This window comes from Urocampus carinirostris, chromosome 10 (genome assembly GCF_059441175.1).
Source record: "Urocampus carinirostris isolate Australia breed hairy pipefish chromosome 10, RoL_Ucar_1.0, whole genome shotgun sequence".
NCBI lineage: Eukaryota > Metazoa > Chordata > Actinopteri > Syngnathiformes > Syngnathidae > Urocampus > Urocampus carinirostris.
The window spans coordinates 23,190,039-23,217,900 of record NC_142358.1 but is presented as its reverse complement, the minus strand read 5'-3'; the positions used below and the strand labels follow the sequence as shown (position 1 = coordinate 23,217,900).

Sequence of the window (27,862 nt, the reverse complement as noted above, 5' to 3'; positions counted from 1 at the left end):
GTGTGAGTGTGTGTGCGAATGGGTCAGAGTGAAGCACATTGCAAAGCGCTTTGGGAGGTATTTAGTGACTTGAAATGCGCTATATAAATGCAGACCATTTACCATATGTACTCATGAGTGTATGAGTTTCCCTCCCATCATCTCAACATTCCTTTTTAAATGTATATTTACTTTTGTCTGTATGTATATATATATATATATATATATATATATATATATATATATATATATATATATATATATATATATATATATATATATATATATATATATATATATGTATAATCAATAGATAATCAATACAATTTATCAATACAATTTCTTATATAGTTTCTACATTGTTCCAAGTGATATCTGGTTTACCTAAAAATTCCAGCAAGATCCAGTTTGAACAGAGCAGGGGTGAGAATGAGGTTTGGAGGGTTTTCCACTGAACTACAAATGCTTGGATTCTTCAAGCCGCACCCATTTCCGATAAAAAACGATTGTCAGCCATTTTATTGACGCTCTTTTAACAGGCACACAGTTTTGTGCTTCACTCACAGGCCCAGAATATATCGTGTTTTTTTTTAAATACAAACCTCAACTAAACGGTTTCACTCTTTTTTTCTCATCTAGTCTCGCAACTCGGATGTTGATTTGAACACTAAGGGTGAGCGTTTCAATCCAAATATGTCAATACTGAGCGAGTGCTTAAATCGGAACGATGCTATTGTCCTGGGATCGATACTGTCTTCCAATCTTAACTATCACTATAATGATATTATTAGTGCGTCGTAAGATCATGCATACAGTGTAACTTATAACAGATTTAATCCAATTTTGTTTATACTTTACACTAATGACTTTATTTTCAAGATATTGTGCAATGGATGGTATTTTAGTCGTGGACATTGTTATACAGTAGTTGTATTTTAGTTACATTGTTGCTTTTGTTCTACTCGTAATTAAAGTATTTCACTTTTTGATACTGTTAAAATCATTTACATAATATTGCTTACAGTATTTGCACTTTAACTTCATTTGTCAATTGTGCAATTGAAGGTATAGTTACCATTTTATATTCGTATTTTTACGCTGCTGTTTTTGGTTTAATTCGCTTGACTTTCGTTCTGAAACAGTTGCAATAGAAAGATTTATAAGTACTTTTGAACTATAAAAGTATTGTAGTAATTGTCATGATTACTGATGTGACTCACCCGTGCCCGCTCATTTGGCGCCAACTGCCGCGGGGTCTGATTGGCTCCCTGTCACTATTTGAACCCAGTCCTGTCAATCCCCTGTTGTCAGTCCATCTGCAAACCTCAGTGAACACTAAGCAAGCCTTTTTCGACCCTGACTCCCACCTGTCCCGTTTATTGCTCCAGTCTGTCCCTGGCTTCAACCCGTTTTTGATCCGGACCATGTTTGCTCTCCCGTCCCGGCTTTCGACCTCTTTTTGTCCCCGATTACGTCTCTCCTATTCTGGCTTACGACTCACTTCCAACCCCGATCAGGTTTTTGCACCTTTCCCGGCTACCATCCCGCTTTTTCCGTCCCTGACATCGCCATCGCTTGTCACGGAAGATCCACTTCCGCGTTCGGAGCACCATTCGAGTACCAGAGCGACTTGCCTCCCGCGTCCAGTGAACACCGGATCGTGGGCACAACCCTTTCTCTTTCTTCCAATAAAACTTGTGAGAAACGCAATACAAGTGGTTCCTGTCTCCGTTCCGGTCTTGACAGTACTACAAAAATAGAAAGTTTCAGTGCCTAAAATTTTACCAATGTTTATCTTAATTCTGAACTAACTCAAGGGGAGAGGGGTTCTACTATTCAATAATAATTACTTTTCCAAACAAAATGTATCATTATGAGATTGGTATCGATCCTTACGAACCCGTGTTTATTTGGATTGGATCGATGCGAAAATTCTCAGTATCGCCCACCCCGATTTACACATGGAGCAAACTTCTCTTCTTTCAAGAGGAGAAACAAATTATTTGAGAGAGATTGTAACAATACATATGTTCTTTTATTATCATGTTACACGGTCATAAACACATCAGTTTTGTTGAAGCTTCTGAGTGTCTACCCCCAAAATTACACAACATTGCTAGTCACATTCAAATACATAACACTGATTTCAAACATCTCTTTTATGAACATAATGTCATTTATTTGTATTACATAGTTTTTTTTTGAAATGTAAGAAACTGCAATCACCTTATGCCATAGTAAAGTTAAGCAAAATAGACAAAAGTGGGACATTGCTGTTCCTTAACGCTTGATTGACTCTTAAGTATAAATGCCATAATTACATTTTAGGATTGATCTCTTGCGCTTGGAGGCTTGACAACATTCTACTGTTGAAACATCACACTGTTTATACACACAGAGGGCATGAAAATGGAATTCCAGAGCTTTCCCCAGTTGAATGTTTGAAAGAACATTAAAAAGGATGAATTGATCACATCCGTCATACATGTTTACTCTTTAGAATGGTTTCTTCCCAACAAACATGCATAAAAGGCTTGACATTTGTGGATTATTTTTGTTTATAAAGGCCTGGGATTGTCATCTCGTACAGCGCTCGCTCGCAACCTTCCACAGGACACAGAATAGATGGGGGGTTTTTACGTCACTGTGGCGCTTGGGTAAGATAACATTGTCATATTAAAACCTTTGTCACTTGTAAGGCTGCAACAACGAATCGGTAAAATAGATTAAAATCAATTATCCCAAGTATTTCGCAACATGTTTTATCATCAATGTGTTGTGTCGTGCCATTCATGCGCCACTCAGCACGTTAGTCCAATGCAAATAAGAGTGTATTGGATTTCATTGTGACGTTCAGGGGACATGCTTGTAGTACTATTTTGATCCAGCAGAGGGCACTTTGAGACAATTTTATCTTTTGCATCGTCTCCTCACCCGGCAGTGAACTTGTAGTAGCACTTTAGTCCAGCAGAGGGCAGATTGGAACAGTTTTTATTTAAAAAAAAGTATCTTACATATTTGGAGTTGTATAGGATACATTATGTGTTTTTGATTATTGTTAAGCTATTCGACAAACACTTGTATTTGTTAAGATTTTAAATTGTAGAAAATGTTCTTGTTTGTTTGTACAAGAGCTAAAACTTACATAGCCATGATAACATTTTTTGGGATTATGTGGCACAAAAAAGAGGCAACACTGTAGTTGCTCAGGATAACAATCAAGTGCATCAAGAGAGCAGACAAACGTTTAGCACATCACATGTCAAAAACACAGATAGCCGCAACATTTTTACCATTTCTAATAAAACTTTGAAAAAAAGTGGTCCTTAGTCTTGATTGAGACAGGTATTAGGGATAGGCAATCATCGGGCCGATACACGACACCATTTCAAGGCATTGGCACTCACAGCAGATCAGTGACTCAGAATCAAAATAGAAAACTGCTAATAAAAATCAGGGATATACATATATTTCTCTGAAATTATTTTGGAAGATGAATGGATTAAGACATTACAGTTTGTATATGCAGTACTGGCTGGATCCAACCTTGGTATTAGTGACAACTTACTGTTATTGGTCTGTGAGTAGATTTTAACTATTGAAACATATACTGTACACAGTGTTCGGAATAACGCGCTAGAAAGGAATGCAATTACTTTTCCTGGTAACAAGTACTATAACGCATTAATAAAAAATTGTTACTGTACTGTGGTTACTACATGGTGCGTTCCAGCATTGTTTTTGCTATTTCTTTTATGTCGGTCATTAATTTCAGTGTCCTTTGATTGCCGAGTACTCCTGCATCACTCACGTTGTCACATTCAACCCTTAATCCTCCAGAAACAATCACCCAAGGGGTGGGCATATTCATATTTACTTAGAAACTACAACTGAATACTGAATATAGTTATTGCGGCACCGTACGAGGGGTTGTATTTCTTCTCCCGGAGATATTCTCCCTACTGTATGTACTCGCATCTAAGCTGAATTTACAATTATAAAATCAAATACTGAAATCAGCATGTCAATTTATACAGTGTGTGCATATTTGGTTGTGTGTCACCTGTAGCGAATGGTATGCAGTGGGGAGGGGGCGTGGCTTATACAGGAACAATCATTGACGCTAAAAGTGTGCTGATTTTTTGCCTTCTTATTTGTAAAATCATTTTTATTTTTGCACTTCACCAAGCTTGGAGAAAAAACGAAACGTCTTGGACAGTATCCAGGAATGGAGGAGATCTTCGAGTGGTTTGAAGCCCAGAGACAAAATGGATATGGAGTACTCTCAAGATTGCAAAAGCCAAGAAGTATGAACGCTTTACTGCTTTCACAGGTTGGAGTACACGTTTTCTTATAGTTCTTTTATTATTTGGCTATTCTTAAGCAGTTCTAGTGTGTCGGCTTCTATGCGAGTACATACGGTAATTTGTAACTAGATAGTTACTTTCAGAGTAACGCGCTACTTCTTCTGGGGGTAATTAATTACTTTGTAAGTGTAGAAACTGCAAATAATTGTTTTTCAATAATGCGCCCCAACATTGACTTTATATCTATAATTCACGGTGGTAATATGATAGGATGGCACTTTGGGTGTTGGTTGGGATTTGAGATAACCTGTAACAGGATCCGTCGCAAAGTTCTGTTGTTTCTGATTTTGTCGAATGCAAATTCGTCTTCTTTGGTTGTCGACAAGCGCTGAACAGGAAATATGATTTCCACAATAGACAGGAGGCTAAAGTCAAGTTATTTTTGGGAGTAGGGTAAACATTCATTCCAGTTAGCCGATAGTAGTCAACTTACAAATGGGGAATTATTAACAATTAGCGAGCTTGAAATCAACAGTGGGGCTTACAGATATTTTTCCCAGCTATTAGTTCAAAGAAAATACAAAAATTTACAGTACAGTACTTTTTGAGTGGTCACCAAAACGGGAATGACCCGACAGCATGCAAGCTTGGAGAAACACTACAGCGGCCATGACGGCTGTTTCGTTTCCAAATGTAAACGCGGACGTGGTGAAAACATTTGAGCGACTACTTCAGATCAGACTGAAAAGTAATTCATCAGGTCATATATTTTGGATCTACAAAAGCGCCAAACAAGAGTCGTGATCAAAAGCAGGTAACGTCCTTTACTGCATGATGCTAAATGTTGATAACATTTGAGAATGCTGCCTCATTACAGAGGGATACAAAACAGTTAATAGTATGTACAAGAAGTTACATTAGGACTTCAGAGTCGATTTTCCAAACCTTTTCCCTTGAGAATCCTAGGAGGACTTCTTCTAGAATGCAAAACACATGCATGGATTGTATACGTTAGAAGGAGGATCTAGTACAGGGATCACCAACGTAGTGCTTGGTAGCCCCCCAAGGACCATAAAATAATATACAAATTGAGCAAAATGATTTTAATAATGAACTATAAATTCACTTGTATTGTTCTTATTTTGTTTAACAAATAAGGCAATATTATAGTAAAATAAGAAAGAAATTACTTACAAAATGAGAAAGATATTTACTGACAAACTGCTTTTTTTGCACTATTGTATAACTGTTGATGACCGAGATGTTTACTCAAGTAATCGTCCAGCCTCCCTTTCTACCAATGTAAATAGATTTATGGACTTAACCGGGTTACCTGTCCCCTGCAGTCCTAAGAAGCATATCCTATTAAAACAACAATAACCATTAATAACACAATAAGCGATTAGAGTTGTGCTGGAAAGACTGGTGCACTAATCAATGTCCAAGAAGTTGCTAACATCATCAAAACAGTTGGTGACCCCTCCTGTAGAAAAAAACTGGACTGAAAACTCAAAGCTATCGCAAAACAATTTGTAATACTGCAAACGGTTATTCTACATAAGACAGTCATATTACCGAAAATTATTCAAACATTTCTCTGTCCTGGCTTTCGTCGTCTTCATTGAAATGCCATCAAAAACAAAACACGTGACTGCCTCATGTTGTTGACGAGCACCATTCTGACTTTGGTTAAGAAATACCTGCATGTTTTGAATTTTTGCCAATTTTGGGACAAAACAAAAAGTAAGATCTGGCATCCTACTCAACTCTCATGAAAAAAGGCAACCACAAGGTTTGGAGCAAAAATAAAAAGTTGGGGGGGAGAAAGGTTGCCAATTCCCTTACCTACGATACTCATAGATTGAATCTTCTTGACCTGTTTGTTGACTTCCACACAACAACATGGATGCTGCATTTTACTCATCTACCGTAAATTCCAGACTAAGTTTAAAAGGGAAACCCAATTTTGTTTTCCGATCCTGTGATTATTCAAAGATTACAAAGACAAGCACATAATTACTGCCGTGCTGAAAGAAAATGCGAATGACTGAACTGTATATAATTAGAAGACAGTGCCAGGGTAACCATAATGTGGAGAATAGTGCCAGATTGCAACACAGATGTGTCTATATGTGGTTTTGCCATTGGTGGTCTCTGCAGTAAAGGACTAAATTGCATTTGCTTGTTATTGTTCCTTGAGAATTAAAAGAAACTTCGGTGACCTGGCCTTGACGCCAATGATACCGAAAGACAACTCTAACGTTTTTGGTAGATAACTTGTGTAAATTGAGGACTTGATCTGTGGGTGAAAAAGTTGAAATATTGTGAGTTTATTTAAAATATTAGGTATAAATTACTGTCAAACTTTCTATTTTGTACCTGTTTTGTATTATTTGAATAACATTGGCAAAAAATTGAGGTATTTCTCCTAAATGGTGTTAAATGCAACCGCGATATTTTGTGCATGGTTGTGGAAAAGAGCATCTCACCGTTTTCTTCGGTGCTGCCGCAAAAAAAGAAAAAGCCGCACCACATTTGAAGTCGCAGTGTTTAAAATATAGCCAAAAAATTAAAATGTAGTCTGGAATTTACGATAATTTGGCAGATTGTTGCATCTCATGAATGCACCGCGAAAGCGATCAGTAAAATTCCCTTACAGTATCAGTGGAATCTATGTGTTGTTCCACAAAGACAAAAAAAAAATACACCTAATTCTAAAGCAGTCGCAGGAAGCAGACACCAAAAATTGCGTTCGGTAGATAAAGAAAAGAGCGACAGGAATTGTTAAAAGCGCACTGGTTGCTTGTTCTGGCCTTCAGATTTACCCTTTCCCTTTTTTGGCATCCATGATGTCATATTCATAACCAGACGCCGCTTGACGTCATATTTGCAAGCAGTGCTTGACAGCACGTAAGGTGTTTGTGAAAGACGCAAAAAGTCCGAGGGGGGCTGAAGTCGGCGGAGCGGACGGGAAGTGGAAATTAAAGATCAACGGTCAGGCGGGTGGAGGTGAAAATGGAGTAGCAGAGGTATTAACACTTGAAGAAAAGGCAGGTGATGCAGGCCAGGAGGAGCCACAATGATTGAGATTTGCCAGCTGAGCCGCTGATGTCTCGGCCTGTTCCAGGTCCTGCAAATACACATAAAAAATGTGGCAAACTCAATCAAAATAAAGTTTGTATTAAAACAGTCCGCTTCTTCTCACAACAGTCCAGACTTCAGGCAAGGGACACTCTGGACTGAATGCCAGCCACAATCAGGGCAGACACAAACATGCATTCACACAGAAAGTCACTCCTCGGGACAATTTTGACTGCTAATATACAAGCCTGGGTGTAGAGGTTAGACCTTTGGCCAGAGCTCGGCCCCTAAATTCGGGTCGGGGCTAAAATGTCAATCATTACGTTTAGGTTCAGGCGGGGCTGGGCTTCTGTCGCTGTTTTTTTTTTTTTTAAATGATCCACCGATCAATGTTTATTCCGCGGTATGGAGTCCGTCAAAATCACTCCTCCTCCTCCCGAGTCTTCACAAATAAAATATGAAAATCCAGGTACACTTCAGGCTCGGTCCCTCAAATCAAGTTAAATGGTCCGGGCTGGATGTTTTCAGGCTTCTATTAGGGAGTAGCGGAATACATGTATTAGTGTTACGTAACTTGGGTACAAAAAATGTAATTGTATTCCGTTTCAGTGAAAAAAAAAACATAATCAAATCACAGGTATAAATCAGTAAATATAAAAATGATTTTGCAGGATTACAATTTGATTTCTTAGTACATTTACATCCACATAACGAGGAGTGGATAGATAGATAATGTTGACTATAATTTCAATCAATGGTTCAAGAGAGACAGAGAAAGTTGAGTCCCGCAAACGCAACTCACTTTGAATTTATAGAAACATTTCCAAAAAACATTTGCGTACTATGTGTGGAGTGACATGACAGGATAGGTTGAGGAATGGGGACGTCAGGAGAAGAACTGGTGTGGTGAGAGAGCTTGCTGAGAGGGTTGATAAAAAAATGTTCTGAGATAGTTTGAACATATGGAAAGAATGGATGAAGGCAGTTTAAATGAAAGAGTATGTAGTGCAAAAGTGGTGGGAAATTGTATGAGAGGAAGGCCTAAATATTGTTGGATGAATGGGGTGAAACGTGCTCTGGATGTGATGTTGGTTAATTTAACGGATTCAAGAGTGTGTGCAAGGGATGGATGTCAATGGCTAAGGATAGAATAGAATAGAAAAAAAGGCAAAGCAAAGCAAAGCAAAGCAAAGCAAAGCAAAGCAAAGCAAAGAATAGAATAGAATATACCTTTATTGTCATTGTTACAAAATGGGTTAACATATTGTGACAACGAAATTGGGCATGACACTCCAGTTTGATAGTTAAGAGTGACTGATATCGGAGAATATGATGCAGAGGGGTTAAACCAGCGTATGTTGTCGGACCTCTCTGCTGATGATGGGTTGCATGGCAAATCAATTCACCCCTTGTTGTGCTGTCGGTTTAATGTTCTGTGTCAGGTTGGGAAAAGCTAAGTGGAATTATTGTTTGGTGAATGTGATTTTGACTTAAACCACCTCCCACTAGCCTTGGTAGATAGGTAGGTAGGTAAGTAGGTAGGTAGGTAGGTAGGTAGAGAGAGAGAGACAGAGAGACAAAGACAGAGAGACAGAGAGACAGAGAGGGAGACAGAGAGAGAGAGAGAGACAGACAGACAGACAGACAGACAGACAGACAGACAGACAGACAGACAGACAGACAGACAGACAGATAGATAGATAGATAGATAGATAGATAGATAGATAGATAGATAGATAGATAGATAGATAGATAGATAGATAGATAGATAGATAGATAGACCGTTTGTTGTAGAAATTGCTAGAAATTGCTTTGTCAATGGTAAAATAGCTTGATAAGCAAGTTAGTAGTCTACCCGGTAGTGTTTTTTTTTTTTAACTTTTTATTTCTCACAGCAATTTTGACAGAGGTTTGATTCCTCCATCATACATCAACACATAATATATACACTTGACACACTCATAAATAACAGAAGAAACAACAAAGAAGAAAAAAAATACTATTAATAGAAAGGAAGAATAAACGTTCATACAATACATCCATACAAAAAGAAATATATATATATATAAATACATATATATAAAATAATCAAAATATACACCCAAAAAAAAAACAAAAAAAAACGCACATAATAAATAGGGGGAGGTGTTTAGACATCAAGTAAAATTTGTGTGATAGGCTTCCATCTTTTCTCAAATTGGTCAAGTTTCAGTTGAAGTCTTGCAGTGATTTTTTCCATAATGTACATTTGCTTTAATTTGTCTCTCCATTGTTTTATGTCAGGAGGTTGTGGTTTCAGCCAGGACACTGTGATCATTTTCTTTGCTACCAGAAGCATTACCCTTAGTATATATTTCTGTTGACCAGATAGTAATCCTTCTGGCAAAATTCCTATTACGTAAGCCTTTGGGTCCAACCGCAACTCCCAGCCCGTGATTAATTTTATTTCTCTCTGGATACTTCTCCAAAAATTTAATATTACAGGGCAATTCCAGAAAATATGCGTAAAGTCACCGACCCCCCCACAGTTACGCCAGCATAGATTTGAGGTATTTTTATATTTTGAAGTGATAGAGGGTGTATAGAAGAATCGCATTTTTACTTTCCATTCAAACTCCCTCCATGTCGGGCTGTTGGTTATTTTGTGTCCCTCTTTCAATGTTTTTTCCCATTCGTTGTCTTTTATCGCTACATTAGTTTCTTGTTCCCATTTTTCCTTAACTGCCATGTCCTCATTACTGAGATCCATTCTCAGGGCTTTATATAGTTTTGATATAACCCCCTTTATTGATTGTCCTTTTGTATACGATATTAATAATTCCTCTACCTTAGTTGGCTCCTTACATATTTTCCCCCATTCCTCGTGTTTCTGGAGGTAATGCCTTAGTTGCAAATATTTGTAAAAATCATTTCTGGGTAGGTCAAACTCTTGTTGGAGTTGTTCGAATGATTTCATTGCCTGTGCTTCCAATACTTGGGTAATCAACATCAGTCCTTTTTGGGCCCATTTTTGAAACCCTACCTCCATACCCCCAGGTTTAAAGTCTGGATTTTTCGCTATTTTGGTAGCCCTATTCACAGATCTTGATATTTTTAATTTTTTTTGTATTGTTGACCAAGTTTTAATAGTTCCCTTAATCCATTCATTCTGGATTTTTAATTTCTTCCACCTCGTGACTGATATGTATGGTAACGATTCCACCAGCATATTTGGACAAGATCGTTGCTCCATGTCCACCCATATCGCATCTTTGTCTGTAGTAATCCACAAGATGAGTGCTTTAATTTGAGCTGCCCAATAGTAATATTTAATATTGGGTAGGTCTAGGCCCCCCTTTTCTTTAGGAGCTAACAGGGTTTTGTATTTTATTCTAGGTTTCTTGTTTTGCCAAAGGAATTTTGCTATTAACTTATTTAACATTTTAAATGTGGATGCCGGGATCAGAATTGGAAGGGATTGAAACAGAAATAATAGTCTTGGTAATATGTTCATTCTGATTGTTTCTATCCTGCCGATAAGACTTAAGGGCAAAATTTCCCATTTTTCCAAATCTTTCCTTATTTCTTTTATCAACATTCCATAATTTGCATCAAACAACTGTGTGGAATGTGGTGTAATGGTCACCCCCAAATATTTAAACCCTTTATTTGTCCATTTAAAATCAAACCTTTCAATCACATCTGTTGGACATTTTCCTGATATCATCATTGCTATTGATTTGCTCTCATTATTTGAATACCCAGCTACTTCTCCATATATTTTAAGGCTCTCCAACAGTGGTGGTATTGATAACGAAGGTTCCTTCAGCATTACCAACAGGTCGTCTGCAAACAATGATATTTTATGTTCTGTTCCTCCTTCATCCAATATCCCCCTTATTTGCTCATTTTGTCTAATTGATTCTGCGAGTGGTTCTATGCTTATTGCAAACAAGAGTGGGCTTAAGCAATCCCCTTGCCGGACTCCTCTTTTGATTTCAAAGAAATCTGAACAGTGACCATTTACTCTAAGACGAGATTTCGGATTTTTATAGATTATTTTCACCCATTCAACAAATATTGGAGGGAAGCCAAAAGCTATAAGTGATTGATGTAAGAAGCTCCATTTCACCCTATCGAAAGCTTTTTGTGCATCCAAGCTCAGTAACATCGAGGGTTGGGTCTTAGATTTTGTGCTCGTAATTATGTTTAGTATCCTCCTAATATTGTTTGCACCCTGCCTTCCCGGAATAAACCCTGTTTGATCATTTCTAATTAATTTCGCTATAAATTTCTGCATTCTTTTTGCCAGTATGCTTGTAAGAATTTTTAGATCATTACAAAGTAAACTAACTGGTCTATAGCTTTCACACAATATTGGGTCTTTTCCTTCTTTGTGCAGGACTGTTATGATGGCTTCCGACCATGATTTGGGGGGATCTCCTTTTGTTAGAGCATAGTTAAATACTTTCTGCAGTACTGGTGTTAATTCTTCCTTAAAGCTTTTGTAGAACACCCCCGGGAATCCATCCGTTCCTGGTGATTTATTTATTTTTAAGTTATTTATTGTATCTTGTATTTCCTGTTTTGTAATGGGGCGAATAATTTCTAATGTATCCCCCCCTGTTAGTGTTGGTAAATGTAGTTTTCCTAAAAAGTTTTGTGCCGTGTAGTTATCTAAGTCATTTTCTGAGTCCTTGTATAATTCTTTATAATAATCTGCAAATGCTTCTGCTATACCTTTGGGTTTTACTAAACATTGTTTAGAGATAGGATGTTTTATTTGTGATATAATTCTATCTGTTTGGGCCTTTTTAAGTTGGAAGGCTAGCAGTCGACTGGCTCTATTGCCCATTTCATAGTATCTCTGGTTCACAAAGCGCAGAGCCCCTTCTGCTTTATTTGTCAAAAGTTCATCTAATTTGCTTCTGGTTGTTTTTAATACCTGTAATCTGGATTCATTTGGTGTTTTTTTATGTTCTTCTTCTAGTTCCTTAATCTTATCCTCCAATTCCTTCTGATTCTTTAAGCGTATTCGTTTCAGCCGGGACGATATTTCTATTAATTTCCCCCTTATTACAGCTTTCCCTCCTTCCCATAATATTGTTGGAGAAACCTCATTGTTGTCATTGATTTGGAAATATTCTTTTATACACCGTTTTATTTCCTGTACTACGTTTTTATCTGAGAGGAGAGATACATTCATCCTCCAATACCTAAAATGGGTTTCATTGTCTAAACTTAGTTTCAAAGTAATTGGAGAGTGGTCACTTATAGTAATATTCTCTATACCACACTCTACTACTGTATGCATATGTTGTCTTGAAATGTAAAAGTAATCAATTCTCGAATAGCTGCCATGTGGGTTTGAATAGAAAGTATAGTCTTTAGTTTGGGGATTCTTCTCTCTCCATGGATCTATCAATCCCAATTCTTTAGTTATGTTATTCAACATCCTCGACCTCTTTGTGTTTGTTCCATGTACTGAAGGATACTTGTCCACTTTGCAATTCTGTACAGTGTTAAAGTCACCTCCTAAAAGTAACATTCCCTTCGCACAGTTGGTTATTACTTTAGCTAATACTTGAAAAAATGTCCCCTTTTCCTCAACTGGTGCATAAACATTCATTATTGATATTTCCCAACCGGCCATTGACCCTATAATCATTATATATCGCCCCAGATTGTCCTTCACTTCTTTTTCGACTTTAAACGCCACCCCTTTTCCAAGTAAAATTGCTACTCCCCTCCTTTTACCATAGGATGCGTAGAACACCTGGTTCACCCATTCTCTTTTTAGCTTCTTATGTTCAATCTCGGTCAAATGTGTCTCTTGTAATAAGGCTATTGAGCTCTGCAATGTCTTGAGTTGATTCAATATCTTCTTTCTCTTGATGGGGTGGTTTAGCCCATGTACATTATATGAAACAATATTTAGATTGCTCATGCTTTGTATTGAGTCTCACTGATTTTTGAAGCATACAGAAACACTACGTTAATTACTAACACCTCCATTGACAAAACAAACCAAATTACTAACAAACATATTGACAAGCACACATAATTTCCCACCAAAAAGAAAAAAAACACACCCAAAAAACAAAAACCCATGTCTTCCAAGAGTCCAATTGGAGAGTTGTGGCTACCCTCCTGGAAATATGCACTCAGTGCGTGAACAACTTTTGTACCGTCGTCCATATTTATAACTAACTAAATATTTTAAAGTAGCTCTATGCCAATATATATACATACATTGTTTTGATTTAAAGATAACAATTTTACTTGGTATTTTACTTACTTCTAACTTATTGAATTTATAATAGAAAGGGCATATATGGTCCTTACTCTTTCTCCCCAAATCCGAATATGGCTTCGTTTTGCTCCATAGAAGCTTGTAAGTCACCTTCTATGATGGGGGTGTTCCCTTGTCTTCCTCTCGATTCCGGTCACTGTGGTCCAAATGTTCTTTGACAACATCTTTTGCAGTGTCTCCGTGTTGTCCTCTTCCACTTCGATCCCCATTTCTTTTAGCAATGTTGCTGCCTCCATCAGTGTAGAGAATGTTCTTATTCCTGAGTCCAAAAACATCTTCAGCTGGGCGGGATATGGTGATTGTGCCTTTACGTTCTTTTCCTTTAACTTTTTGATAACGTCCCTTACTTGTTTCCTCTTTTTTTGGATTTCTGTGGTGTAATCTTGGTTGAAGTAAACGGTCTTGCCTTCGTACATTGTCCTCTGCTTCCATGCTTCTTTCATTACGAATTCTTTCACTATGTAGTCGGTGAAACGTACGATAATTGCCCGTGGCAGTGCTTTACCTTGAAACTTGTTCCCCAGTGAGCGGTGTGCCCTCTCAATGCGCACATCCATATGTTCTGTTGTCGGAATGTTCGATTTAATAAAGTTTGTTATGAAGCCGATTGTGTCGTTTCTTTCGGCACCCTCAGGGATCCCATGAATTCTTATGTTGTTCCGCCGTGATCTCGACTCCAAGTCCTCACACTTTGTTGCTAGTTTGGCAGTTTGTTGGAGCAAGGAGAATGTTAATTGTTCTAGTTTTGACGTTCGCTCTTCCGTGTTAGCATGTAGCTCCTCCATGCTTTCCACCCTCCGCTCCAGCAACCCAGTGCGCTCCAGAAGTTCTTCGATGCTTTTTTCCAGTCTTGTCATCGCAATCTTGTTGTCCCGGGCTGCTTCCGTGTGTTCTTGCCGTAATTTACGGACTTCATGGAGGATGGCCGAGTCACGTCCTTCGTCAACCGATGACATTCCTTCTGCTCCCTCGATCTTTTTCTCCATAGCGCCCTTTTCCTCCACAAGTTTCCCCTTCTTGACCATGTTTTGTTGAAGAATTTCTCATAAATATGGGTCACAATTTGTACCCTTTCTGTCTTTCTCCAAGTAAGTATTACATTACTCTTTAGTGATTTTTGTCAGAGCTACTTTTCCTTGCTGCCGTCTACCTCATTGCGCCACCGGAAGATCGATTTATCCTACCCGGTAGTGTTAATTACACTACTAAACAAAAGTGTTTGAGATAGAGATACCATCTCATTGTTGAAGAATTTAAAAAAATTTTTTTTATTTTTTTTTCAATACTTTCTTCATTATTTGTATAGTGTGTCTAATCCCAGGGTTTATGTTTGGTTGGAATCAAATACTAAATGAACTAAATTGCCAAATCAATTAAACCTTTCATCTGATGTTCAAAAGTAAATTTACATCCCATCTTTTCCAAGGGAAATGCTTAGAGAAGGCTGCATTAAGAGTACTTTTCCACTAGGTGGCGGAAAAGATGCACTCAATCAATTTCGAAGGAAGCAGAAAAAATAGTTATGCTCCTGTTGTCCTTGTTTTAAACCAGATGTTTTAAATAAGATTATCGTCATCAAATTGGGTTTGAAACGGTCCTAATTATTGCAAAGTAACACATTATGATTTCATTTCAAGCTCTTAATTCGATATTTAGTTTTGTATTATTAATGTAGCTGTATTTTTGGGGTATTTCTGGAGTATTATTTTTGTAGAGTTTCCATAGTGGTATTTTTGTAGTATCTCTGTAATATTTCTTTAGCAAAATGTTTTTAGTATATCTGTAGTGTTTTTTGTAGTATTACTGTAGAAGTAACTTTGAGAGCAAAAATTACACATCTGCATTATCACATACCTAGGTTTGAGGTGTCCTTTAGATGTTAAAAGTAGAATATTTTCTCTATGGAGTATGAGTGAACAATGTACAACTGAGTTTAAAGAGCCCTTATATATTCCCCCCCAACATGCCTGTCTGCTTTTAGCAAAGTGGTTACTTTGTAAGCGTAGCATGAAAATGGTGAAAGTAAGAAAAGGCCTGTTTCGACTACAGTACAAACGCCAACCCAAACTCCAAGAAAGATGAAACAAAACAAAAATGATAATAATTAATTCGAGTTCATCAAAGAAAAGCACAAGAGCACCATGAGTTTGAAACATAAGATTTAGGGGATTTTTTTCTCTGTTTTTTTGTGTTTTTCCTTCCCCTCATGTTAGTTTTGGATCAGGGGATGGGGTCATGATAGTCTGGAGTTTGCAATAGTCCGTGGTCTGTGCAGCCCTTTGAGACTCCTCGTGATGAAGGGCTGTACAAATAAACATGACTTGTCTTGACACAGTGGCAGGTCATTTTAACCTGGGTACAACAGGAGGGGTTAAGTCTAACACTTGATGTGAAATCTTATCCTGTTAACCCATCAATCATAATGGGAGTGCAAACATAAAACTGAAAACAAAAGCTTTTGTACTTACTGTAAAGAAAGACACTGGAGTTTTGTACACCCAGTCGATTCGAGGCCACGCACGTATATTTCCCATAATCCTCTTCAGTTACACTTAAAATCGTGAGATAAGTGTACGAGTCGAGGACTTCGATGCTGACGACGCCCTCCGTATTGGACAGCCTGCAGCAAGAAAACACATCAAACACCGTTTTCAGCTTCACAGAAGATACAAAAAGGGACCGCTTTTTGATTCTGATCGCAATTTGAACGGCTTTGATTCGACTCGAGGTCTTTGATGTGATTCATAAAAGTTCACATTCACTTCAATCTGCTTAAATGGCAGCGGAGGTTTAAGCTGAAACACGGAGTTTCGACCTAAAAAAAGAAAATATGAATCGCACTTATTGGGGCATCTTGGAAGGCGTTTGTGGAACGATGAGTGTGTGTGAAGGAGGAAGTGCAAGGATAAACACACAGCACTTTTAAGTGATTTTTTATTTTTATTTTAACAGGGTTCCTAAACCTTAAGGCAGAGATGAGATCTTAGGCCCTTAAAAGGCTTGTCTCTCGCCGTTTTTTTTTCCCTTCTCCCTTATCGGAGGATCTACACAGCATACACTTATTTAGATAATGAAAATGGTTACCAAACTATAAGTTTATCTCCAAATCACTTAATCCAAAGAAATTTTCGTCCTCAATGTTGGGGTAAAAGACGCGCGGCTTCCTCCCTCCATCTCCCTCACGTCAGACGTAATTTCTGCTTCTCGCAAATAGCTTACATGCTTTACAAACTTTCTTTCTGATTTTTGACCAAATCTTTAATTATTCGCAGCTTGTAATCTGCAGAATTTGATTTTCTGTTAGGTGCCATTTTGGGAGACCCTCAAACAACAGACCCCACCTGTATTTTATATAAACTTTGAATTTGTAAGCCAAATGTCTTTTGCCTTCTTCCCAAAAAAAAGGGGGGCAACACTTAAAGCCCCAGTTTGTAATACAGTATATGACCACAAGATAGCACTGTTGTCTAATGTGAATGAAAACCAGTGTCAAGAGCAAAGCGTAGGCGTAGCAGCAAGATGCCAGACAAACAAGGCGGTGACCTTAAGTATGGATTCCACGATGTTAAAGAAACACAAATTTCTCGACCTATGATTTTTAAATAATGAAAAAAAAAACACATTCGTATGATGGTCAATGTTTTTTTTCTAGCATTCAAATGAATGTTTTTTTTTTTTTTTTATAATTTTGACTGAAGTTTTTTGTACCACTTTTATAGGCACTAAGTTTTACAAAATGTCCCTTTAAGAGTTTTAGCATCAGAGAGACAGTAAAACTGCAGTAAGAAACATAACTATTTTGCACTTACATCTCCGGCAAACCTTTGACTAAATGTTGTTACATTTACAGGTAGAGGGCGCTAAACAGCTGCTCTTCTGTGTATTTTGCAATTTATAGTGTTCATGATGATATTGGCAAGTACAGAGAGGAATAAAATGGCGTCTGACTCGTATAGCAAAAGGTAGATGTAAGCAAATCTGTCACGAGGCGAGGTGGCGTGGAAGGTGACCGGACCAGAACGGAGGCAGGAGGCATGAAGGGAGAACTCAAATGCGTTGACGATCCATAGGTTTTATTTAATAAAATAAAAGTCGCCCAATATTCCGAGGCAAAACAGAACAATACAGAGTTCCTCCGGCACGAACTCAACAGGACAAGGCATAACAGACTAAAACATGACAAGGCATAACAGACTAAAACAGGACAAGCATAACAGACCGGGATTGTGTATAAGAGTAATGAACCAGCACCCGCCAAACCCAAAATCCAGCCTTAAATAGCAGAACAGCAATCAGCTGATCTGCTTCAGCTTGAGTTCGGGGGCGTGGCATACTGGTCGTCATGGCGACCGTGACAGAGCCCCCCTCTTAAGGGACAGCTCCCGAGGTCCCAAAAAAGAAAAAATTACTACCTCGCGCCCCGGAATGTTGACGATCGCGATTGGGGCAACCCTGCTCCCTCCTCCGAACACGCAGGAACGGGGAGAGGCAGGCGCCATCTGCGTCGGGCGGATCGGAATCGGCGCTCGGCAGGGGGGGGTCTGGTGGCCAACTGGACAGGGGATGACAGACAGGCAGAACCGACGAGAACAGGACAGATAAACAGGACAGGCCGATGCAGAAGAGTCGCACTCAGGACAGGCCGATGCAGAAGAGTCGCACTCAGGACAGGCCGATGCAGAAGAGTCGCACTCAGGACAGGCCGATGCAGAAGAGTCGCACTCAGGACAGGCCGATGCAGAAGAGTCGCACTCAGGACAGGCCGATGCAGAAGAGTCGCACTCAGGACAGGCCGATGCAGAAGAGTCGCACTCAGGTCAGGCCGATGCAGAAGAGTCGCACTCAGGTCAGGCCGATGCAGAAGAGTCGCACTCAGGTCAGGCCGATGCAGAAGAGTCGCACTCAGGTCAGGCCGATGCAGAAGAGTCGCACTCAGGTCAGGCCGATGCAGAAGAGTCAGACTCAGGGGGGAATCAGATTCAGAAGAGTCAGACTCAGGGGGGGATCAGATTCAGAAGAGTCAGACTCAGGGGGAACAGATTCAGAACAGACAAGACAGGACAGGAAAGACTGAACAAAATCAGTACAGGGAGACTCAAGGCAGGCATGGGAGTCGAACAGGCAGGCATGGGAGTCGAACAGGCAGGCATGGGAGTCGAACAGGCAGGCATGGGAGTCGAACAGGCAGGCATGGGAGTCGAACAGGCAGGCATGGGAGTCGAACAGGCAGGCATGGGAGTCGAACAGGCAGGCATGGGAGTCGAACAGGCAGGCATGGGAGTCGAACAGGCAGGCATGGGAGTCGAACAGGCAGGCATGGGAGTCAAACAGGCAGGCTTGGGAGTCGAACAGACAGGCTTGGGAGTCGAACAGGCAGGCTTGGGAGTCGAACAGGCAGGCTTGGGAGTCGGAGTCGGGCTGGCACGCAGGGGAGACGGAATAGCAGGCAATCGGCACGGGAGTCGGGCAGGCAGGCATGAGAGTCGAACAGGCAGGCGTCAATTCCTCCCGGGAGTCGATTCGAGGCACAGCAAGGGCCACGACGGGCGGGGCCGTGGTTCGAACGAGCAGGGAAGGCCAACTCAGTAGGCGCCTGCCGAACTGCGCTCTCCAGCTCTCCCCAAGTCGCGCTGGGATCGTTCGCTGAGTTCTCTTTGTTGGCGGGTTCATTCTGTCACGAGGCGAGGTGGCGTGGAAGGTGACCGGACCAGAACGGAGGCAGGAGGCATGAAGGGAGAACTCAAATGCGTTGACGATCCATAGGTTTTATTTAATAAAATAAAAGTCGCCCAATATTCCGAGGCAAAACAGAACAATACAGAGTTCCTCCGGCACGAACTCAACAGGACAAGGCATAACAGACTAAAACATGACAAGGCATAACAGACTAAAACAGGACAAGCATAACAGACCGGGATTGTGTATAAGAGTAATGAACCAGCACCCGCCAAACCCAAAATCCAGCCTTAAATAGCAGAACAGCAATCAGCTGATCTGCTTCAGCTTGAGTTCGGGGGCGTGGCATACTGGTCGTCATGGCGACCGTGACACAAATCAATATTGTTATTATTATTATAATCATTATTAGTATATTAATATCAAAGTAATAATAATTATAATTATTATACCTGTCATTAATTGTTATTATTGTCATTACTGGTGACTGAATGATATTAGGTGATTACGAGCATTACAGAGGTAATAGAGGGGTAAAACGAAATTAATCTGATAGGATAAAAACAGTGATGGAGCGTTGATGGTGATGATGGTAATGAATGGAATGGAATAGAATAGAATAGAATATACCTTTATTGTTATTGTTACAAAAATAGGTTGAACATATTGTGACAACGAAATTGGATGTAGCACTCCAGTGTCACATTTAACAGTGAGGATAAAAGAAAACAAAGAAGATAAAGGATCAAAGAAGATAAAGTTATAATTTACACCATATAAAGGAACAAAGAAGATAAAGGTTATAATTTACACAATATTTACACAAGAAATGTGGGCATGTAGGATGTTACATACAGTTTTGGGATCGTATTAGTGCAATATGCGTTCGTGCAAAAATAGTCAACATTGTGCAAAGTGAGCATAGGCATGAATACAATTCTACATCTGTACGAGGTAGTGTGTTTGCAAGAGTTCCAGTTTTTTGTGATAATGGTAATGGAGGAGACTGTGTATCCACAGAGCCAATGTAAATATGTATATTCGAGAGGTGTGAGTTGTCTGTAAATACACAAAAGAGCTAACAGTGAGAAACAATTGCTAATGAAGTCAAAGGGGTAGGATTTAATAAGCATATGCTTCTTCCTACTGCCTTTCGAACATGTATGATAACATTGTTTGTTTGTTTTTTTTCTTCAATTTGTTGTTTTGTTTTTGTTTTGTCATGTTCGAAATAAAAGTTGTATTCATTCATTCAACTGTAACTCAACTATCATTACAACATGGTACGTTACTTTGCCACTTATTAAAAGCAGATCGTGAAATACAGTCTCGGTTTGCTGACAATGTCACACAAAACCCTCAATCTCCTAGCATCTTTGGAAAAGGGTGGGCATGTTTATACTTACCTACGAAGTATAACTGAATGCAGTCATAGTGACAGGGTCTCAATTACAGAGTAGAAGAACGCTGAAATTCTCCCTACTGATATTATGATATTCTCCCTATTGTATACACTCGCATACACACCGTATTTACAACTGTAAAATAATATGCTGAATTCAGGGGGTAAGCTTATATGTGCATATTTGTTTGTGTGTCACCAGTAGAGAATGTTAGGCAGTAGGGAGTGGCCTGTGGCTTGCGCAGGAGCAACAAACCAGTAGATCAAACGCGAGTACATATTCTATGTAAAAAATGTGCTAAATTTTAGTCTTTTTATTTGTATTATTTTCCTTTTCAATACACTTTGCCAGGATAAAAAGGGAAGACTTCTTGGAAAGTACCCACAAATGGAAAAGTAAATCTTTGAGTGGTTTGAAGCCCAGACAACATGGATGGGGACTATCTCCGCTAAGAGTTTGTTTAATAAATAAGTTTAAGGGGGTTGAGTACATATGGTAATTTTAAGTAGATGGTAACTTTCAGAGTAACACACTACTTTTTGGTGTCAGTAATCCACGGGGTAACTAAATTACTTAGTAAAACGAAGTAACTAGTAACTGCAACTAATTACTGTTCCTCAGTGACACACCCAACAGTATGAGCACTACCATAAAAGTGGAGTTAATTTTGCACAGCGGGGGACGCATTATCACCCATTCAAGAGCAGTATACTGTAAAATCAAGTAGCAAAATGCTTGTTATTCTCTCCAAGGAGAAACTGCGACACCATTTGCAGTTTCTGTCGGTGAGGCAGAACCGCAAACCCTGCAGGAAACTAAATAACCTCCATATCTGGAGGTTCACAACAACAGATAATGCAAAAATATTTTAATGGCCATAAATCTTTGTGAGAGGCCTATTACTTTCCAGGCAATCTCAGATAACATTTGTGACAGCTCCCACAACCATCTTTCTTTGTGTCTTTCCAAAAGTTTCAATGCAGGGGTTCGGGTGCGGGTATGAAGAGAGTGTAAAGGGGATTCGTGCTTGGTTTGCATGGAAATAAGAAGTCCCAGCTGTCATTACTCCGGGAAGTCATTTACACCTCAGTCCTTGACACTTGAGCATCTGCTTCTCCAACACAATTTGCACTTTCACAAGGGAACATGAAGAGCCGCCCGTGTGTCAAGGCAGGCATCTATTACAGCGGAATGAAGTTTCTGCTTCACAAGCAACCTTATGACACAGCAGTCTTCAAGCAGTAGAGCAATATATTACTAGAATGAGATATTATTCATTATAAGAGGAAATAATTCATTCAAATCAAAATAGTAAACTGAATCATTGAAATTGAAAAGGAGTGAAGGGCATTGGGGGGAGAGATCTTTTGCAGGAGTGACCTGAAGTTTGGAGAGCACTAGGCCCTCTAATGGGAGCGTCGGGAAGATGTTTGCATATAAGACATCTCGTATCTCGAATTTCTCGTTTCTAGAGTAACAATTACAAAATGTCAACTTGGCTCCGGTACCTGAAAATAAGGTTGGATGTTTGGAGCAAAAACGTTAAAGCTGCAATAAAAAAAATCCAAAAGAACACTACAAACACATGGAAACACAAGTAGAGAAGGTTTTTTTTTATAGTTTCCGAAAGTATTTCTCCTACAAAAAACATACTTTGTTTTTACATGTAAAGGTAATATTTCCACCAAATGTAAGTCCGGGAATCAGTGATGTCTTCTCAATTTTCAGTCATCTGATTTGAAAAACTCACTGATTATGAATGTCCTCCCTGTCTCCTATTCAGGAATTGTATGATAAACGGTAGCGTGCTGAAAAAAAGTGTGCTGGACTTTGTGAATCTTGTATCTTTTAATGAAATCTATTTGGCAATGAGTAATTGAGCTTGCTGACAGCATTATTTTAAATTCAAGGTGTGTGATCTTGGAGTGAACGTCGCCTGATAACACAGTAGCCAAGTGGTAAGTGCTGTCTTCTAGAGCAGGTTCTTGCATTGAATCAGTTAGCTTGAGCTAAATTGAAATTTAAAAATGCAATATAAAAGAGAAATATTTTGTTGGGATTTATTAATATTTTTTAAAAAGTATCAGTCATTATTTTAATAGGAAAGGGAATTTTACCCACCAATGGTATGAGCATGTAAAATTCCAAAGAACATTGATTTTCTTTCAGAAAACTTGGAACTGAACACCACAAGAAAGGTAGAATTAGAGGAAAAATACCCCCTGACCCCCAAAAATAGAGTAAAATAAAAACAATAAGGGCCAATGTGGCCCTAAATATGTGCTCCTTACCCCCGCTACATCTTTAGGTGGATAGAAACCCCCAGAAGGACTAATAAGGTACCATTCAGATTCAGAAAATTTATTCTAAATATAATAACAACAAATCTTTCTTTGGAGCATCGAGTCATAGTTAAAAGAAAATGCATAGATCTACAGAAACAATATTCAGAATATATAAAAACCCAATACCCAATAATAATCCAATATACAGATTAAAAGTAAAAGTTTAGACATGGTACCATAAAAACCCAATAGCAGCATAGTAAAATGAGTCAATGTTCAAGTCCAGTTGTGTGCGACAGTCCTCATTGTTCACTCAGGAATTATGATGGAGAAAAGTGGTGAGTAATGATTGTATATTGATGTGGTTCATGTCTGATTTAATACATTTGACAGAAAACATCAAAAATGCTTTTCACAACAACATCAATGGATTTGAACGGACAAGAAACAGACACAAAAGGACCCCTACCTTTTATCACCACTGAACCATTCAAATTCAGGTGTTGGCACAGCAGTGGCTTCACACCTCAGCGTCCCGATGCGTCCAAGCGGGGCCTCCAGGCTCTGGGTTTTCTTTATTGTTGGAGGATCTGCATAGTTGTCGTTACATACATTCGTCATATAATAAAAATGCAAAGTTCTGAATTTTCCGGACTATAAGGTGCACCTGAAAACCCCAAATTGGCCAGAAATTTGAAAGTGTGCCTTATAACTCTTATATGTGGAGAAAATTGGAAATACACACGGTATCTACTTGTGTATGATACTACACAAGGTTTTACAGAATACTACCGTATTTGTGCAATGATTGAAAAACATGGCTGACCAAAATCGCAAAACATTTTTGGGGGAAATAAACTTGTGCGAAAACAAAGAAACCTAACCACTAGACCGCCAGTGATCCAGCTAACTTATATAAAAAGGCCTTACATTCTATCTAATTATCACACTGTATTATCATACAGAGCCAGAAACAAATGTTAAAGAATGGAGAAAGCAGAAAGTCCTCCTGAAATATGTAAATCGGGCGTGCCCAAAGTCTGGCCCAAGGGCCAGTTACGGCCCGTGGTCAAATTTTTACTGGCCAAAGGCCCCTGTCTTAAAATTAATAATGTAGCCCAACGGTATTGTTGACCGTGGTGTAAAAAAAAAATTTGTACCTCCCAAAAGACTAAAAAAAAAAATCACCATTTCACTAGTTGAAGGCAGTAGCCCTTTGGCCACCTTGGCCTTGGTTTTGTGTAAGAAATTTTGCTCACTACATTTCCGACGTGGCAACTGTAAATAAAAAAAGAAAAGTTGACTGTGCTTCCAGAACAGGTGCGTCCGCCTAATTTGCCAAAACACTGTTTTCAAAGAACATAATATTAAGAGGAACTGCCAGACGAAACATGCTGACTACAAAAAGCTAACTGGAAACGACTGTTGTAAAAAGGTGAAGCAACTAGAAGCTGTTTGAAGGGCACAGCAGCACTTTTTCACAAGACCCTGTAAAATGAAAATGCGACAAAGGCAAGCTAAGATGTCGTAGCGCTGATTGCCAAGCACTGCAAACCTTTCATGGAGGGCAAATTTATTAAAGTCTGTTCAAAGAATACCAGGCTGAATAGTCGGCCCTAACACATTTTCAGCTTGCCAAATCCAGCCCACTTTCCGAAAAGGTTTGGACACCTCTGATGTAAATAAACGCAAAGACAGTCATCATCAGAAACACCAAACAGTTGTTCCCTTGGTTATGCTTTTTTGCTTTTATTTATATCTTTCAGGACAATTGTCTGTCTTTTCCATTCTCTAACATTCTTTTCTAGCACTGTGAGTAGAAATAGGTTTATAATGAGAAAAATCAAATGCCTTGTAGAGTGACATCTGCATCACTGGTGACCAAGTGTTTACGTTTCGGCGCTCTTACAACTGCAACCTGGGTTCGATTCGTGTTGAACATGCAACATTTTGCGATATTAGTCAGCGTCATTTTTTGACTGATTAATCATTGCAGTAGGCAGCACGGCGGACGGGTGGTTAGCGCGCAGCCCCACGGTGCAGCGGTTCAGGGTTCTAGTCCAGCTATCACAACCTCCCCGTGTGGAGTTTGCATGTTCTCCCCATGCCTGCGGGAATTTCCTCCGGGCACTCTTCCCACATTTAAAAAACATGCGTTTCAGGGTGATTGGCCGCTCCAAAATGTCCCTAGATACGATTGAGCGAGTAAGTTGTCTGTCTCTGTGACTGGCTGGCAACCTGTTCAGGGTGTCCCCTGCCCACTGCCCAAAGAGGGCTGGGATGGGCTCCAGCACCCCCGCGACCCAACTGAGAATAAACGGTGCAGATAATGGATTGATTATTTATTCCAGTATTTAGTACCGCTATACACAAATAAGCATGGTAGCTCTTACTGTAGTTTTAAATCCATACAACTTATTGTCCAGCGTGCCTTATGTGTGAAAAATGTATGATAAAGATCTATTGCATGGAGGTTCGCCCAATAATCTGGTGCACCTTAATAATTAAGACTTGAGTAAACTTTCATGATTGCGTGAGTTCGATATTGAAAAACAACCACTTCTCAAGTGTCAGTGAAAATTATAAGTAGGGACATATCTAATGTCAATTGCAATGAGAGTTAGCTTCTTACTAACAGCCTGAAGAGGGCTTCGTGAATTCTCACTTTGTGGGTATCGCACCCTCCCACGTAACCTTCTGTAAGCCTCAACCATCTCTGTCTGAACTCTTATCTGATCCATATGATTAACACAATTCACGCTGAAAAAAATGCTTGACGCCTACAAACAGACATGAGTTTGAGGCTGTGAAGACTTACAGTTGACGATCACGTTGACATATTTGACGTCTGGTGTGGCAACGTCGTTGCTAGCTTTGCATTCATAGCGTCCAGCTTGGGTTCGCATGATACCGATGATATCCAGGTACTCTTCTCCATCCAGTGGCTCGGCTGTACAGAAAAGAGGCAATGTTGGACTGATTGGATAATTTCTGCTTTAACTCATTCAATGCCAGACGTTTTTATCAACTTGGGAGACCCAGTGGCAGCCAATGTCTGCCATTTTGAATTATTTTTTAAGACATAGAGAAAATTTAGTTCTGTAGCTTTATAGTTATAAGACATACCAAAAGAAAGCTAGACCCATCATCTTTCATTAGAAAAAAACCCATGTTTCTAGCTTTAACCATGCTTGAGTAAACAGCAGTTGAACATTTTAAGCAGAATTCTCACTTTGGTGTATTTGAGATACCTTCGATATCAAAACAATGCTTTCCATAAAGAACACCAGAACTATGCATGAATGTTGCATGAACTTTGCCAGAACTTATTAGCGCCCAATGTTTCCATTGAATTGATGGATGGACGATGTCGGTCACCATGGCGAGAGCGTTCCCTCGGGCAAACACATTCCTGCGGATGTGCTTGTAACGTCATCTCTCTCTCTGACCAGACAATGATAATGGGACTTTGTCATCTCTTTTAGAAAAAAAAAAAAAAAAAAAAAAAAAAAAAAAAAAAGTCTGTTGAAGAGTTTACTGCCAGGATTTTCCCTAACTCACAACTTTCACCACACTGCCACACTACTTGCCATATTGGGCCACATTTTTCACATTCGCCAGATATAGGAAGTAGGCCTCCTGGATGGGTGGACAAATATTTTATCAAAGCCGCTCCTACTATTCAATAGTGACTAATAATATTTAAACGGTTCAGAGAGGCTTGATACTTACAGATGAGGTCTAATCTGTACATCTGTTGGTTTTGTTTGACTTTTTTGCACTACTGGCAGTTCTTTATAGCTAGCCACTCCTTGCACATCTGTTCTCCTCTGCACTATTGTACTACAATGTTATTGTTATTGTTTACCTGACTGCCCATTTTGCACATCTGGTTAGCTGCTCCTCTTGCACTCTTTGCACTACTCTTTGCACTACTGTAAAATACTATACATAGCCATAATTATTTAGTATATTATTAGTACTCAATACTCCAACTCAATACAACATTTTATTTATATCTGTACAATCAAGGAAACTGTGCGGGTCAGATGTATCGACATTTCGTTCTGTATACACGTGTATTAGAATGACAATAAAGTAGATCTGAATCTGAATCTGAATGAGCAGTGCAAACCCTTAATAGGAGTTTATCTAAAATAAATATTTTTATATTTTAGCACTAAGGTAGAATGCTTTTGGGGGCTGCACTCTCAAAGCCCTTAGCACTGAACTTCTGTTCTTACAACTATTTTCCATCTGAATTAACATTTTTAGCCTAGTGCGATCTATGCCAGGAGTGTGCCATTGTTCATAAAATACAGTGATGTGTAATGCACATGACATTTCAAATAAATCTCAGTGGTACAGATGGAAAATACCATCACATCTAATTAACATAAGATAACAATTATGAAAGAGTGTTAATCAAGTTATGAAAAACTATGTGGTTTTCCAAGAGGAAACAGCGAAAATATTTTAAGTGAAAGACTAAGGCCCTTATTTACTATTATCCGAGCACATGATTTAGAAATGTATAGACTATGAGGCATAATTTAAATTCAGGAACGAAAGTTACGTTAAATTAAGATCAGTTTGTCTGTGTATAATATCTAAACAGGGTAACACCTAAACCTGCCAATTAACATGTACAATAGGTACATAACATGCAATGCTGCCATTTTTTATAACGGGAAAAGAGACTGTTGAAAAAAATGGATTGAATTAAATTGAGACATGTCTAATTACACATTTGAGCTTCCAGTCTAACTGAATGTACTACAAAAGTAAACTAATGAATTCAGTTACACTTTAACGCAGCAGTTAACAACAATTTTAACA

The 27,862-nt window shown here is 39.0% G+C and overlaps 1 protein-coding gene across 2 annotated transcripts in view; it reads right to left on the bottom strand.

The window, feature by feature from the left end:
* Positions 1-1,992: 1,992 nt before the first annotated feature.
* Positions 1,993-27,862, bottom strand: part of lsamp (limbic system associated membrane protein) — a 379,231-nt gene continuing 353,361 nt past the window's right edge. For both annotated transcript variants that reach the window (XM_088345225.1, XM_088345224.1), the window contains 4 exons: positions 25,842-25,973; positions 23,493-23,613; positions 16,128-16,279; positions 1,993-7,416 (listed from right to left, as the gene is read on the bottom strand). In XM_088345225.1, coding sequence (XP_088201351.1) covers positions 7,319-7,416; positions 16,128-16,279; positions 23,493-23,613; positions 25,842-25,973 — 503 coding nt within the window. In that variant the 3' untranslated portion in view covers positions 1,993-7,318. The remainder of the gene's footprint in view (positions 7,417-16,127; positions 16,280-23,492; positions 23,614-25,841; positions 25,974-27,862) is intronic.